Here is an 11312-nt window from a genome sequence, read left to right as displayed (position 1 = left end):
CCTTATCCAGTATCAGATTTTTCTCCCTCGTCAGTCGTTATTTTATCACAGGATATAGATTTTCGTTTATGCTATAAGGAAGCGCTCGGCCGTTACATCTTTGGAAAAAAAGTAATTTGCTTCAATTTAGTATTCATTATGTACTGCCATTCCATTGCAAATTTATCAATATTGGAAATTCTCGAAGGAGAATTGCTAGTTAGTTTACTCTCCAATCAATACTTTGACTCCATTAAAATGATTGAAATCAATAATCTTCAATCAATACTTTAACTCCATTAAAATGGTTGAAATAGAATGTTAATGGCTGTAGACAAATCACTACATACATATTTACCGAATCACAGATACCGACAAGCCGGCGGACGAGTTTCCTTAATTTCGTCTCGGAGAAAATGAACTAGACCATTATGAAGTGACCGCAGTAGAGCAGGTCATGAAGTGACTCAATGGCCCCTTTCCCAGACTATGAGGGTAGGGGGTGCCCAATGGTCCTTTAAATAGGGCCCTCTCTGCTCGAGCCATCATTTTCAATTGTCCCTTGGTAGAGAAAGGGTCTGTCATTAGTCGAACGTTTAAGTGTTGAATTACAACTGCTGAGACAGTTTAAAATGTGTTTATTCCCACGGATGTTCAGTTTTGTCGTACTATCTATACTTCCGTTTCTCCAGGGACTTTCGATTATTGTATCAAAGGATCCGTGCAACAATACTGTTGCCGAGTGCTTCGCTACGTCGAAGAAACACAAGCCTGTTTGTGGTACCGATGGTATTTCGTACTCTTCTCATTGTGACGTGATCGAAAAACAGTGCAAAGGAGAATTGGTATTCGTTAACTATGTGGGATTATGTGTCGGTAAGTCTTTCACATTTAATTTGATTAAATTTCACGTTACTCATTACACAGTGAGAAATATTGAATAAAAATTACGTTCTTGTCACGCCATTTCGTAGCGCCATGTGATTGCAGGAACTGTCATCGAATCGTTCAAAACGGTGTCGTAATTTTTCCTGAAATTACTCTACGAATGGGAAATCTTCATTTACTCCTTTAGAAACCTGACAATTTTTTGGATTTTTTCTAATTAACCGCAAACATTGAAGAAAAATCCAAGTTCACCCTGATTTTCTTTATTCAATATTTACCTTAAAAAGTAGAAATATTTTTTTGGCAAAAATATCCCTTTAACACACGGAGAGAAAAATTCTTTTAAAATTATGGAACAGTTATGCATTTTTTCAGTCAACTTTCAGAAAAAAGTCCCCAACGTTCTAGAAAAAGTCTGGAATCTTCAATGACAAAATGTGTAGCTGTTCCGCACCTTTTATTAAATGCGATTTTGACTAGCGGAGGGCGGAACAGGCACGTAATTTTGAAAGAATTTCTCCCTACGTACATCCATGATCACACCCCTCTCCAAAATCAAACAAACATAAACACAATTAATTCTATTTACTCTCTCATTGCAGAAGACTACCCGTGTTTTAGCGCACGTGAGAATGTAACTGGTGCCCTCCAACCGACATGCAATGCCGACGGTACCTTCGCGCAGATTCAATGCCACCACCCGTCGAGATATTGTTGGTGCGTCACCCCGGCAGGAGTTCGTCTTCCTGACACCCTTACCCAGGACCAAACCCCGCTGTGTCCTCTCCGCCAGCTGGATCCCTTTTCCGCCGAGTCTCAAACTTCCCCGATGTCAATGTTAACCAGGAACGAGCGACTTATCCTAGACCTGACTCCCAAATGGAACCACAGAGATCATTGTACAAAAAAAAGTCACCTTCGGTTCAGTCAAAACCTGATGAAAATCTTCGAGATAGAGTACAATCGCGCAGTACAACTGAACACTACAGCCACCGTCGACGACGTCCTCGTCTGGAAATTTAATCAGCTGGACACAAATGCAGACGGTTACTTAGATAAAATGGAGTACACGAATTTAATGAAATTAGCCGCCAAAGGAGTGAGGCCGAAGAAATGTGCAAGATCCTTCCCAACAATCTGTGACATTGTCAAAGACAGCAGGATATCTTTGGTGGAGTGGACCACGTGTTTGAAAAATATTACAATTGATTTATTACACGTTGAGGGTCTGCAGGTACTCATCAGTGATGAGCAACCGGTAGACTCAGAAGATGCTCCCAGGATTGATCTAGACAATAGCGAGGATGATTGTCCGTCAAAACGTGCGGCTGCCCTCAAGTACCAGCAGAAAACCTCGCAGTTGAGCCTCTACATACCTGAGTGTACTCAGAAAGGGTTGTATCAGCCTGTTCAATGTTATTCAGGATTATGTTGGTGTGTGCACCAGCAGACTGGGGTCTCAATCCCCAACACCACCAGCACGGAGACCAAACCGGACTGCCGTCGAGGTCTACCACCTGTGAAGATCATCACCCGCTGCTACGGGGAACGACAAGATAAACTTCCCGAAGCGATGATGAACGTGATGAGGAGCAAGTTCGAAATTGTGAAGAGTTATCTAGTGAACAGGGATTTTGGAGAGAGCGAGGAGGAGAGAGCTGCTACGTGGATGTTTTTGTCACTGGATTTGAATAAGAATAAGGTACTTCAGAGGGGACAGGAGTGGAAGAATATTAGGAAGCTGCTGCCCGGCAACAAGTGTGCCAAAAGGTTTCCGAAACTCTGCGATGTAAACCAGGATGAGAGGATATCTCTCAACGAGTGGCTGGAATGTCTGAATGTGGAGAAGGGTCAGGTGTCCACCCAGCAGCTGGCGGCGTGAAAAACGTTTTTCTTGAGAGAATTTTTAGTGTATTCCGAGTAGCTTAGGGTAGAAAGAGTTTATCAGCAGAATGTGAAAAAGTGATGTTTGTCTTTTATACAATTATCAAAAATTAAAAATTTTTAATTGGAGTAATTGAATTAATTTGGAGGAAAAGGTCACAGATCTTTTTTGTCATAAATAATTCAAAGATAGTCATCACTTTTGATGGCCTATACATCGAAGGATTAATCCATTGATCTATTGGTGTGCTGCTGTTTATTATTGATTGATTAATTTTCATGAAGTAATTAAATAGAAATGTGTGCTGGGGAAATATCTGCAAAAAATTCGAACACTCCAATGATTTTGTTGTCATTCGAAGAACTCTTTCAATCACAACTGCTTTGAATAATGAAATAGATTAAAGAGATTAATTTGTAAATAACATTTTTATGAGTGTCGACGGAAGATATAATGTAAAATTCTGTGTAAATACCGAGGCATGATCAGTGCGGCAATACGTCGAGCGAAATGTCTTCTGTACCGTATGTAGATAGCCGAAGTGACGACCTTCCAAAGGTAAAGAAGACGTTCGTGATGTAAATATTTTTGTTATATTACTTTTTTAATTTCATAGTAAAGACTGACATTTATGTTACAATGGAACGCAATATTCACCAATTGTACTTCATTTCTATCCTTTACTTTGCATAGTAATTCATTGTGAGTATTCAACATCTAGTCGGTTCTAGAGATACCTGTAATAGCAAGTACCACATAAAAACAATTGTACCCGTAGAACTAATAATTTTTACCTTTTTATTTTTTTAAATAAATACCGAATTAAGACAATGACAGAAGAAGATATTCTTGTACTTACTATTTCCCGGATGACCTCCTTTCACAGATGTTATCAGAAAACATCTATATTCTATTTCTCAATATATTTCAAATACTTGACTACAATACGTATCTAAAATCTAATGAAAACCCTGACGCGTTCATTAAAAAATTTTAATAAAATTCTATTGGTAATTCTAAAATTTTAGCCTGCGATTTTTGATGGAATTTTGAACGAAAAAATTGATCTATTTCTGGGGAACTTGAAGGATAAATTTACAGAGTATATTTTCTCGTAGTAGACATAAATAAAAAAAGTGGGATCCCCGAATTTCAATAGAAAAAATCGTAAGAGAACGAACCCTTTTAGGATATCAGACAGTATTGACTGTATTCTATGAAATATCTGTAGAAAATTGTACGTAAAAGCTTCGAAAATTTAAATTGACACCCTATACCAACAAATTACCCACAACAGCTCTAGATTTTTCAATTCAATGTTTTTAAACCTAAAAATTCTCCCCCTTCTTCGTCCCTCTTATCCATCTATAGTTCTGACAGTAGTCGTTTATCTCCCGTATGACATAAGCTCCGAGGGTTTATCTCCAAGATGTTTCTTCAACCAATTTTCGATTACCGGAATATTTTTCTCATGCCACTTGGCCTCTTGTTCAATATCCTGAAGGACTTTGTTCATCACCGAATCAGCAGTATCAAATTCACCCTGTTTAGTTGCATAAAATTCGGAAACCATGTCGTATCCCTCTTGAGTACTGAAAGATGACGTTGCTGAATTGACAATTCCATTCCAGAGGTGTTTCCTGCTCTCAAATCTCTGTTTAACAGTGTCCCAATGGTCCACGAGAAAAGCAAAGAGGGTTGAGTAACCCGTTGCACTGCCGGTTAGTGTGCTGTAGACGAGGTGAATATCGGAGTCGGAGAAGTTTGAGTTTTTGTCGAGAATTGTGACATTCAGGAGACGTTCAATCTTCTTTGTGTCCGCTGGGCAACCAGCTAGTGTCTTCAACAGATACGTTCTTTCGCTTTGTTTTCGTTCTATCGTTTTCTGGGGGAAATTTATCACACGTTGTAGACCAAATTCCCATTCTTCCATTGTACCCCAGCGGAATACGGGGCAGATGAATTCATTAGCAACACTGAAAAAAAAAATCGATCTAAGAATGAGGAATATTCCCGGGAAAAATTGATGATTATGATTCCTTATCTGGGTATCGCTCAAGTGTCTATTAATTATGAGACCGGAATTGGAACTTTTATCCTTCCGAAGTACACGATAAATATTTTTAAAAAATGCGAAATGGATGAAGGATAAATTTTCATGCAATTTATTTTGACATTTGGCTGTTGAGAAATCATTCTCGTGTTAGCCCTCTCAGTGAAATGGCAAATAGAGTAATGGAAGAATCCGGTAAAAGAACACGATGCGTACGGGATTCCTTCATCAGGCTCATCATTCTTCATCCACTTTTTGTATTGCTCCTCGGCTTCTTTGACGCAGGGAACGTATCCAGCTCGGCATAAAAAGTTTTTCGCCAGACCTCTCATGTGAACTTTCCACGATGGTTCATTCTGCTGCGGAATTTCTCCCAATTGATTTTTGTAGAGCGGCTGGAGGAGACTAAAGATATACGCCTGCATAAAAGATAAACAGAATCGATAATATATTCTGAAGAGTGACGATGATATTGATTCAACAATTCCACCACAATCGCTAGGACATTCCCACCGTCGCTGCCTCATTTCAGATGGAGTTTCAAAGTGTCAACAACTACTGAACACTTTATGATGGGTTTCGTGAATATATGAGAGATACAGGAGACAGAGAATTAGAGATAATCTCGTTTATGTCCAACATATGAGCTGCATTTCGAAACTTTCAGGGTTGAAATGGTTTGGAATGTCTTACTCTAGGGGAATTCTAGGGGAAAAATTCAATATAAACATATCAATTTAAAATTGAATAGAAAATTTATATCGCTTCACGCCAAGTATCCGAAATATTGAAATTATTGTGAACAGGCGTTAATCGATTACTTTAGTCTGGCGATGTTGTATTCCGATGAATAACAAAACGCATTCCATCTATCCATCTACAATGAGTAATTTCTCACCTCAAATTTGGCGGAAACTTTCTCAGACCCTTGAATTCTCCTGCCAACATGATCAATCATGGTGAAGAATGGCTCCCACACAACATGACTGGTCTCATTCTTCAAGAATAACGTCATATTAAATGCAACTTTAAAGCAAAAATTGCCAGCGTATGCCATATTCCAAGCATCGTGCAGCAATTTTGCCCTCGTCAAAACTGGAATTGTTTCCCTCTGAGGTCCTTGAAGAAACTCACTCAGCATTTGCCAATTGCACATATCATAGTTGACCGGGAACATGCCTGTTACAGAAATACCATTGAAACTTAACAAGCCCCAGATAGGTCAACCGTAATAGAATGATTGGATTGAATTAGAATACCAATCTCTTCCGGATTGACGATGATAAATTTGTTTTTATCAACTGTGTCCTTCACAGTAACATGAGAGTCAGTGTTAGTCAGCCAAAAGTTGGTCTTCAGCGCTGTAAAGTTCAGCTCATCTTCATTTATCATGACAATGGGAATATCCCATTGATATGAAATTTTTTCATTGGAAGGCGGAGCTGCTTCGCGCAAATAAACAGACTGCAAATGAAAAATAATGATTTCTTCATGAATATTTTCTGTAGATTGTGTATTGATGTGATTTGAAAAATTCTACTGACGTAGGGAACAATTTTTCAAAATATTTCTATTGCCGAATGTCCAAAATTCACTGTTGGTATTATATTCCATTTAGAATTCAAATGCGAAAAAAATTATTTGTAAATGGCTTGATTTAGAAAACCTCAACATTCGTAAATGTTGAACTTGTGAGATAATCGCACAACAATCGGAGATATCACTCATGACTGAATTGTAAACTGTTCGCATTTGCAAATGATTAATTCGGAAATAAACATAAAATAATGTTTTTTGCCTTGAGAAACAACAATGCCACAGCATCATCACCGATTTTTACCTGTGTGATGGTGATATTTCCGGTTTCGTAATCTCTCGTTACCGTTACCAGTGGCACACGGTTACGGAATATCCATGGAGCAGCGATACGATTGATGTTCAGCCCATCCGGCAGGGTTACATTGTTTTGTACCCTCACTGTTTCGAGGTAAGAGAAGATGTCATTGTTATAGAAACTGCGGCTGTTGAACCAAATGAATAAAAGAGTGATCAATGTATGCAGAAAAGCATCAATTCAGAGCAGACGATATTCGTCTTATTTAACGTTTGTTCTTGACATCTCTGAGAAAAGTCAATAGAAAGCATTCGTTTAAAATTTGCGATCTTTGCTGAATTTGAGAAATTTTCAATAGTAGGGGATAGATGGGGGATCGCTTTTCGCATGGAAAATGAGCTTGCAAGCAAAAAAGTTCCGGATATATTGGGACTGGACGCCAAGCGCTCCAAATGTAAAAACGTACTTCGGGAAAGGCGGAGCTACAATAACTTGAAGAAGTTTGGTGGCACCGTGGAGGATGGTACACTCGCCTCTATTTGCATAATTCAACTAAACTAACTTACTGAGTCGATAGATAGTAGCTCATCTTCTCGATATTTTTCTGCTGAAATTTTGGAAGGGGTGAGCTTACAAAGTTTTCCCCTTGTGATTCTCCTTTTTCTCACAAGAAGGTTATTTACAAAAAGGAGAAAAATAAACCGATAGCAGTGGTTGTAGGGATCGTATGGGAGGGACACGAAATTATGACATGCCGAATGTCACGATTTTATTATTAATTAGGAATTTTTCATGACACGAATGTACATGCCAGCTAGGTTTGCTTTTCACGCTTTGCTATTCGTGGATGTTTCATGTCCTAGTTTTATTCAAATTCTACTCCTTCGTTTTTTAAATCCTTCATGAGCTCAGGGTCACGAGGATCGAGTTAATAAGGCGCACTATTAAATGACTCAGTTTATAGGAACGTTAGTCGAGATAACGTCGACAGTTAATTCTGCTTTGTTACGTAGGAAATCATAATGTTTTGATTTTATTCGGAAGTGTTGGCAAGGTTTTCAAATTGTTCAGATTAAAACATGCAATTTGCCGTAATTGTCCATTAATCTCGGTAGTCAGTGGATAAAAGAGAGAATAGTTGAGGCCATTACTCGGCAAAGGATTCAGCTGCGAAGAATACTTCGCAATTATTCAAAGGTTTTCGATTTAAAGTCGCCAAAAGGAGAATAAAATTTGTTTACTTCGTGGATGATTCATGGATAAGCTTCTGCACTCCTTTTCTGAATACTTCCTGTCCCAACGTGTAGTTAAACATACGGAAGACGAGCTCAGCTGTGAAAAATAAAATCGATTGTTTAAGAATGAAAAGACGAAGGGCAATTTACTGCACATGAAAATAGGAAAATTAGAAGTTATGATGAAGGAATGTATCTTCACGTCTGCTCGAGACATCTAATAATAAGAATAAACGAAAAAAGAGAATCACAGTAATGCATGAAGTACTCAACAATTTTTCACATGTACATAATCTCAAGTGGTTACTAAAGTTAACTGAATTTTTCGCTCACTCTTAGCGGAAAGAGCTTCGTGCCTTATTCCAGCTACTCTTGAGAATGGAAAAGTTTTGCCGAATTCGTAATAAAGGGAGTAGAGTAACGTCATTGGCCACTTGCCCTCCATTTCATTGGGATCGATCTGAGAACAATAAAAAAAATATTGAAAAATGAGGATGAATAAAATTCACAAAGTTCCGGACTTTTTGTGCCTCCGGTTCTCAATAGAGTTATTGCAAAACTTTGAAAAACTGCTTACATCGACTGTTGTTTTGGAAGCAAGGAATGAGTTCAGTGGCTTGTTCACTTCTGCATCGCTCCAACGGAAGGGAGTGACTCTCTGGCCAATCCATTGATATATCAGTTCGTATGCGGTATTCCATACCAGGGGGCTGTTTAATTCGCTCTCCCTGCAATCAATTAAAGCTAGCAATTGACAAAAACGAGCAGAACTTTTTTATCTTCTACGTTTAGTGAAATATTGTCAGGAATTACCAGGCATATGGATAAATCAGATTGAACGTACCTGAAGAACATGAGTCCCCAGTTATCAGCGGCCTTAGTAGCTGTGTACATGGGCATTGCCACAATATCTAACTTGGGAAGACCAATGGAACTGTTGAAGTAATGCTGAAGATAGTTGACAATAGTCACAATTTTATTCGGCACTTTTGACAGGCTACTCAGGTATTCCCTTCTCCCCCAGACTTTAATCTCCAGGGGGTTGCGAGCCTCCGTAGGATTCACTGATCTAGTTGGAGATATGCTCTCAAAGTCGGATACCATAAAGGCGAGTTGGTACGTCGACATTTCTTGGGTTTTTTCGAAGACATCTTTCATCAAAGTTGGATCACTGGGTCTTTAGAATAATTTATTTTACCATTTTAATTTTTTAATTCAACTGAAATGACGCGGGCAGTGATGTATATTATAAAGTAAAGCATAGTTTATACTTTTTTCGTGATAGGACTCCTCTCTCGACGAAGGACAACAAAATGTATTTACTGCTCACGATACTCACACTTTAACAGTATAATTTAGCGGTGTGTTGGACCTGGACATCATCTTTGTTGGTCTGATGATACTCAATTCAAACGTAGCTTTGTACTCCGGCTCATCGATGCAAGGGAAGAGCCGCCTCGCATTATTCAGCATGAGATATGTTGCGACGAATGTGCTGACAATTGTACGTCGTTTGAACCATTGTGTATCTCAAATTATTAGTAATTCAACCCTGAACTAATCTACTCGGGAACAGTGGACGTCTAGACTATCCTACTCTAAAGCTCTTCGATTTATTATTCAAAAAACTTACTGCTCCTTGGCCTGAGTGTCCAGGTATGAGTTCATAAAAATGCCAGCAGTCTCGCTGGAAGTAATGTTCCCGGTGTAGGTGATGTTCAATTGGCATTTACGACCTGATACGAACCACTGCTCGAGGTCGATCTTGTATTCCGATTTCTGGCAGTTGTGCTCTGTTCGAGCAATGTCTGCTGGCTCCCAAGTATCTCTGCAAACATTTTCATTCAGGGATCAGTATTCCTGATGCATTATTCAAGAATTACGTGAATCTCCGTCGGCACAGTAATATGCTGAGTAATAAAATTTTTTATGGTTTTGTACGGAATAATGCGGTGAAGATACATTCTTATTCAATCGTTGATGAAATTGAATAATTCAACTTTTCTCAGACCGTTTTCAATTGTCTCTTCATTGGTGAATATTAAAACTCGCGATTTATGCGATAGTGCTTCATCCGATGAATTTATTGAGATGTAATTTACTCATTTGGAGTTAATTTTAAATTAGTAATTTGACAATTTAAATAATAATTTTACCGGCAAATGGAGATTTTTGGAAATGAATTTCCGGAGATTTCTGCTATTGTATGTGCAGAAATTATAACTTAAGAATAACCAATGCAAGAGAAAGAGGCAGAAACAGCAAAATGAGTTCATTAAAATTGCCTCCAATTACCACTCCAGGACGTTAATAATTCTAAATCATTTAGAATATTACTGACCCATTGGCAGTCAAGCACTTGACGCTGACATCAATAATATTGAGATCGACGTGTGCATCAAGCTTTATCCGCGACCCTTCAGTCGACCAAATCCCGACGATAGAAACTCGTCCCTCAAATGTTCCATTTTTTGTTGACGGATGGATCTCCAGCTGGTAACTAATGGGCTTCAAATCCCTCGGCATTCTGTATGCCGGGAGCTTCAAAACATCATTGAAATCGATACTCCTCTTCGATCTACTTCTATTCTGTAACCAACAATGCGAACAGCCCTGCAATTAATCATTGATTATATTCTTCTACCGGTTTGAATTATTTACTTAGAGCTTCCTAACTGTTTTCGAAGATCATTAATTTTACATTCAATCCATTGGTGGACTTTTTTTTTGTTCGCGATGTAAGTGGAAACCTTTGGATGTGTATCAGTGGGATTTCATAGGGTCTAAATTATTGTAATACATTTTCATTATTTATTACACCGCAGGTTGAAGTATATGGAAGGTCTATTGATAAAAAGATCTACCAAAAGTATCAAGGGTAGTTGAGCTTTTAAATGTTCATTCCTATACTCCAGGACTATTTACTTTATATTTTCAGAATTTTATTGTTAAAATTTGTTCTCTTAGTTAATAAATTTTTGACGTATTTTCAGCTAGAATCATTCCCTCATTATCTGTTCCCATGATTAAACAATATCTCCCGTTTCACCGCTCCACTCCTTAATAATAAATTCTTTCATAAAATTTCCAAATACTGGAAATAATTCTTACTTCCGGGTAGGCAACAGAGACAGTAAGTGCAGCACATAGAATCAGAGAGGCTACCAGCCTCATTTTGCAATCACTTTAGCTTCACTAATTTGATACCAAAATGAAAATCAATCGAACTCAATCACGAATGAACAACAGAAGCAAAATTAGTCAGCTAAATTCTGGTGATTTTACAATGATAACTTGTGTGGTAAACTGATAACCGTGATAGCACGTAGCTCTCGGTCAACTGACCAATCTATGTCTCTCCACCCTTCCCTGGGATCCATTCAATTCTAAAAAAATGATTTGAGTAAAATAAAGGTTGCACCTCGTGACCGGTCGTGG

At 38.3% G+C, this 11312-nt stretch overlaps 2 protein-coding genes across 3 annotated transcripts; one reads left to right on the top strand and one right to left on the bottom strand.

Moving 5' to 3' along the window:
* The first annotated feature begins 37 nt into the window (after positions 1–37).
* On the top strand, positions 38–3754 carry LOC135169818 (SPARC-related modular calcium-binding protein 1-like). Its single transcript, XM_064135142.1, has 2 exons — positions 38–855; positions 1470–3754. The coding sequence occupies exons 1-2, from the start codon at positions 612–614 to the stop codon at positions 2747–2749; spliced, it is 1524 nt and encodes a 507-aa protein (XP_063991212.1). The 5' UTR covers positions 38–611; the 3' UTR covers positions 2750–3754.
* LOC135169671 (uncharacterized protein) lies at positions 3537–11232 on the bottom strand. Of its 2 annotated transcripts, none has more exons than XM_064134873.1 (13): positions 10986–11232; positions 10216–10487; positions 9508–9702; positions 9214–9369; positions 8719–9051; positions 8452–8602; positions 8208–8334; positions 7881–7971; positions 6646–6826; positions 6065–6269; positions 5704–5984; positions 5022–5224; positions 3537–4728 (listed from the first exon to the last, which is right to left on the bottom strand). In XM_064134873.1, the coding sequence occupies exons 1-13, from the start codon at positions 11046–11048 to the stop codon at positions 4140–4142; spliced, it is 2847 nt and encodes a 948-aa protein (XP_063990943.1). In that variant the 5' UTR covers positions 11049–11232; the 3' UTR covers positions 3537–4139. The 2 variants fall into 2 exon arrangements, with proteins under 2 accessions (XP_063990943.1, XP_063990953.1); XM_064134883.1 differs by having other exon boundaries at positions 10216–10463; positions 10986–11231.
* Between the last annotated feature and the right edge of the window lie 80 nt (positions 11233–11312).

Source organism: Diachasmimorpha longicaudata, chromosome 1 (assembly GCF_034640455.1).
Source record: "Diachasmimorpha longicaudata isolate KC_UGA_2023 chromosome 1, iyDiaLong2, whole genome shotgun sequence".
Taxonomy (NCBI): Eukaryota; Metazoa; Arthropoda; class Insecta; order Hymenoptera; family Braconidae; genus Diachasmimorpha; species Diachasmimorpha longicaudata.
The sequence above is the reverse complement of the archived record's forward strand: the minus strand, read 5'-3'. Positions and strand labels throughout refer to the sequence as shown.

Coding starts and splice junctions, on each gene's coding strand:
- LOC135169671 (XM_064134873.1), bottom strand. CDS start 11,048: ATGAGGCTGGTAGCCTCTCTGATTCTATGTGCTGCACTTACTGTCTCT. Junction 8,603..8,718: donor TGGGGACTCATGTTCTTCAG/GTACGTTCAATC, acceptor AATTGATTGCAG/GGAGAGCGAATTAAACAGCC. Junction 5,225..5,703: donor AAGTTTCCGCCAAATTTGAG/GTGAGAAATTAC, acceptor TCTTTTATGCAG/GCGTATATCTTTAGTCTCCT.
- LOC135169818 (XM_064135142.1), top strand. CDS start 612: ATGTGTTTATTCCCACGGATGTTCAGTTTTGTCGTACTATCTATACTT. Junction 856..1,469: donor CTATGTGGGATTATGTGTCG/GTAAGTCTTTCA, acceptor CTCTCATTGCAG/AAGACTACCCGTGTTTTAGC.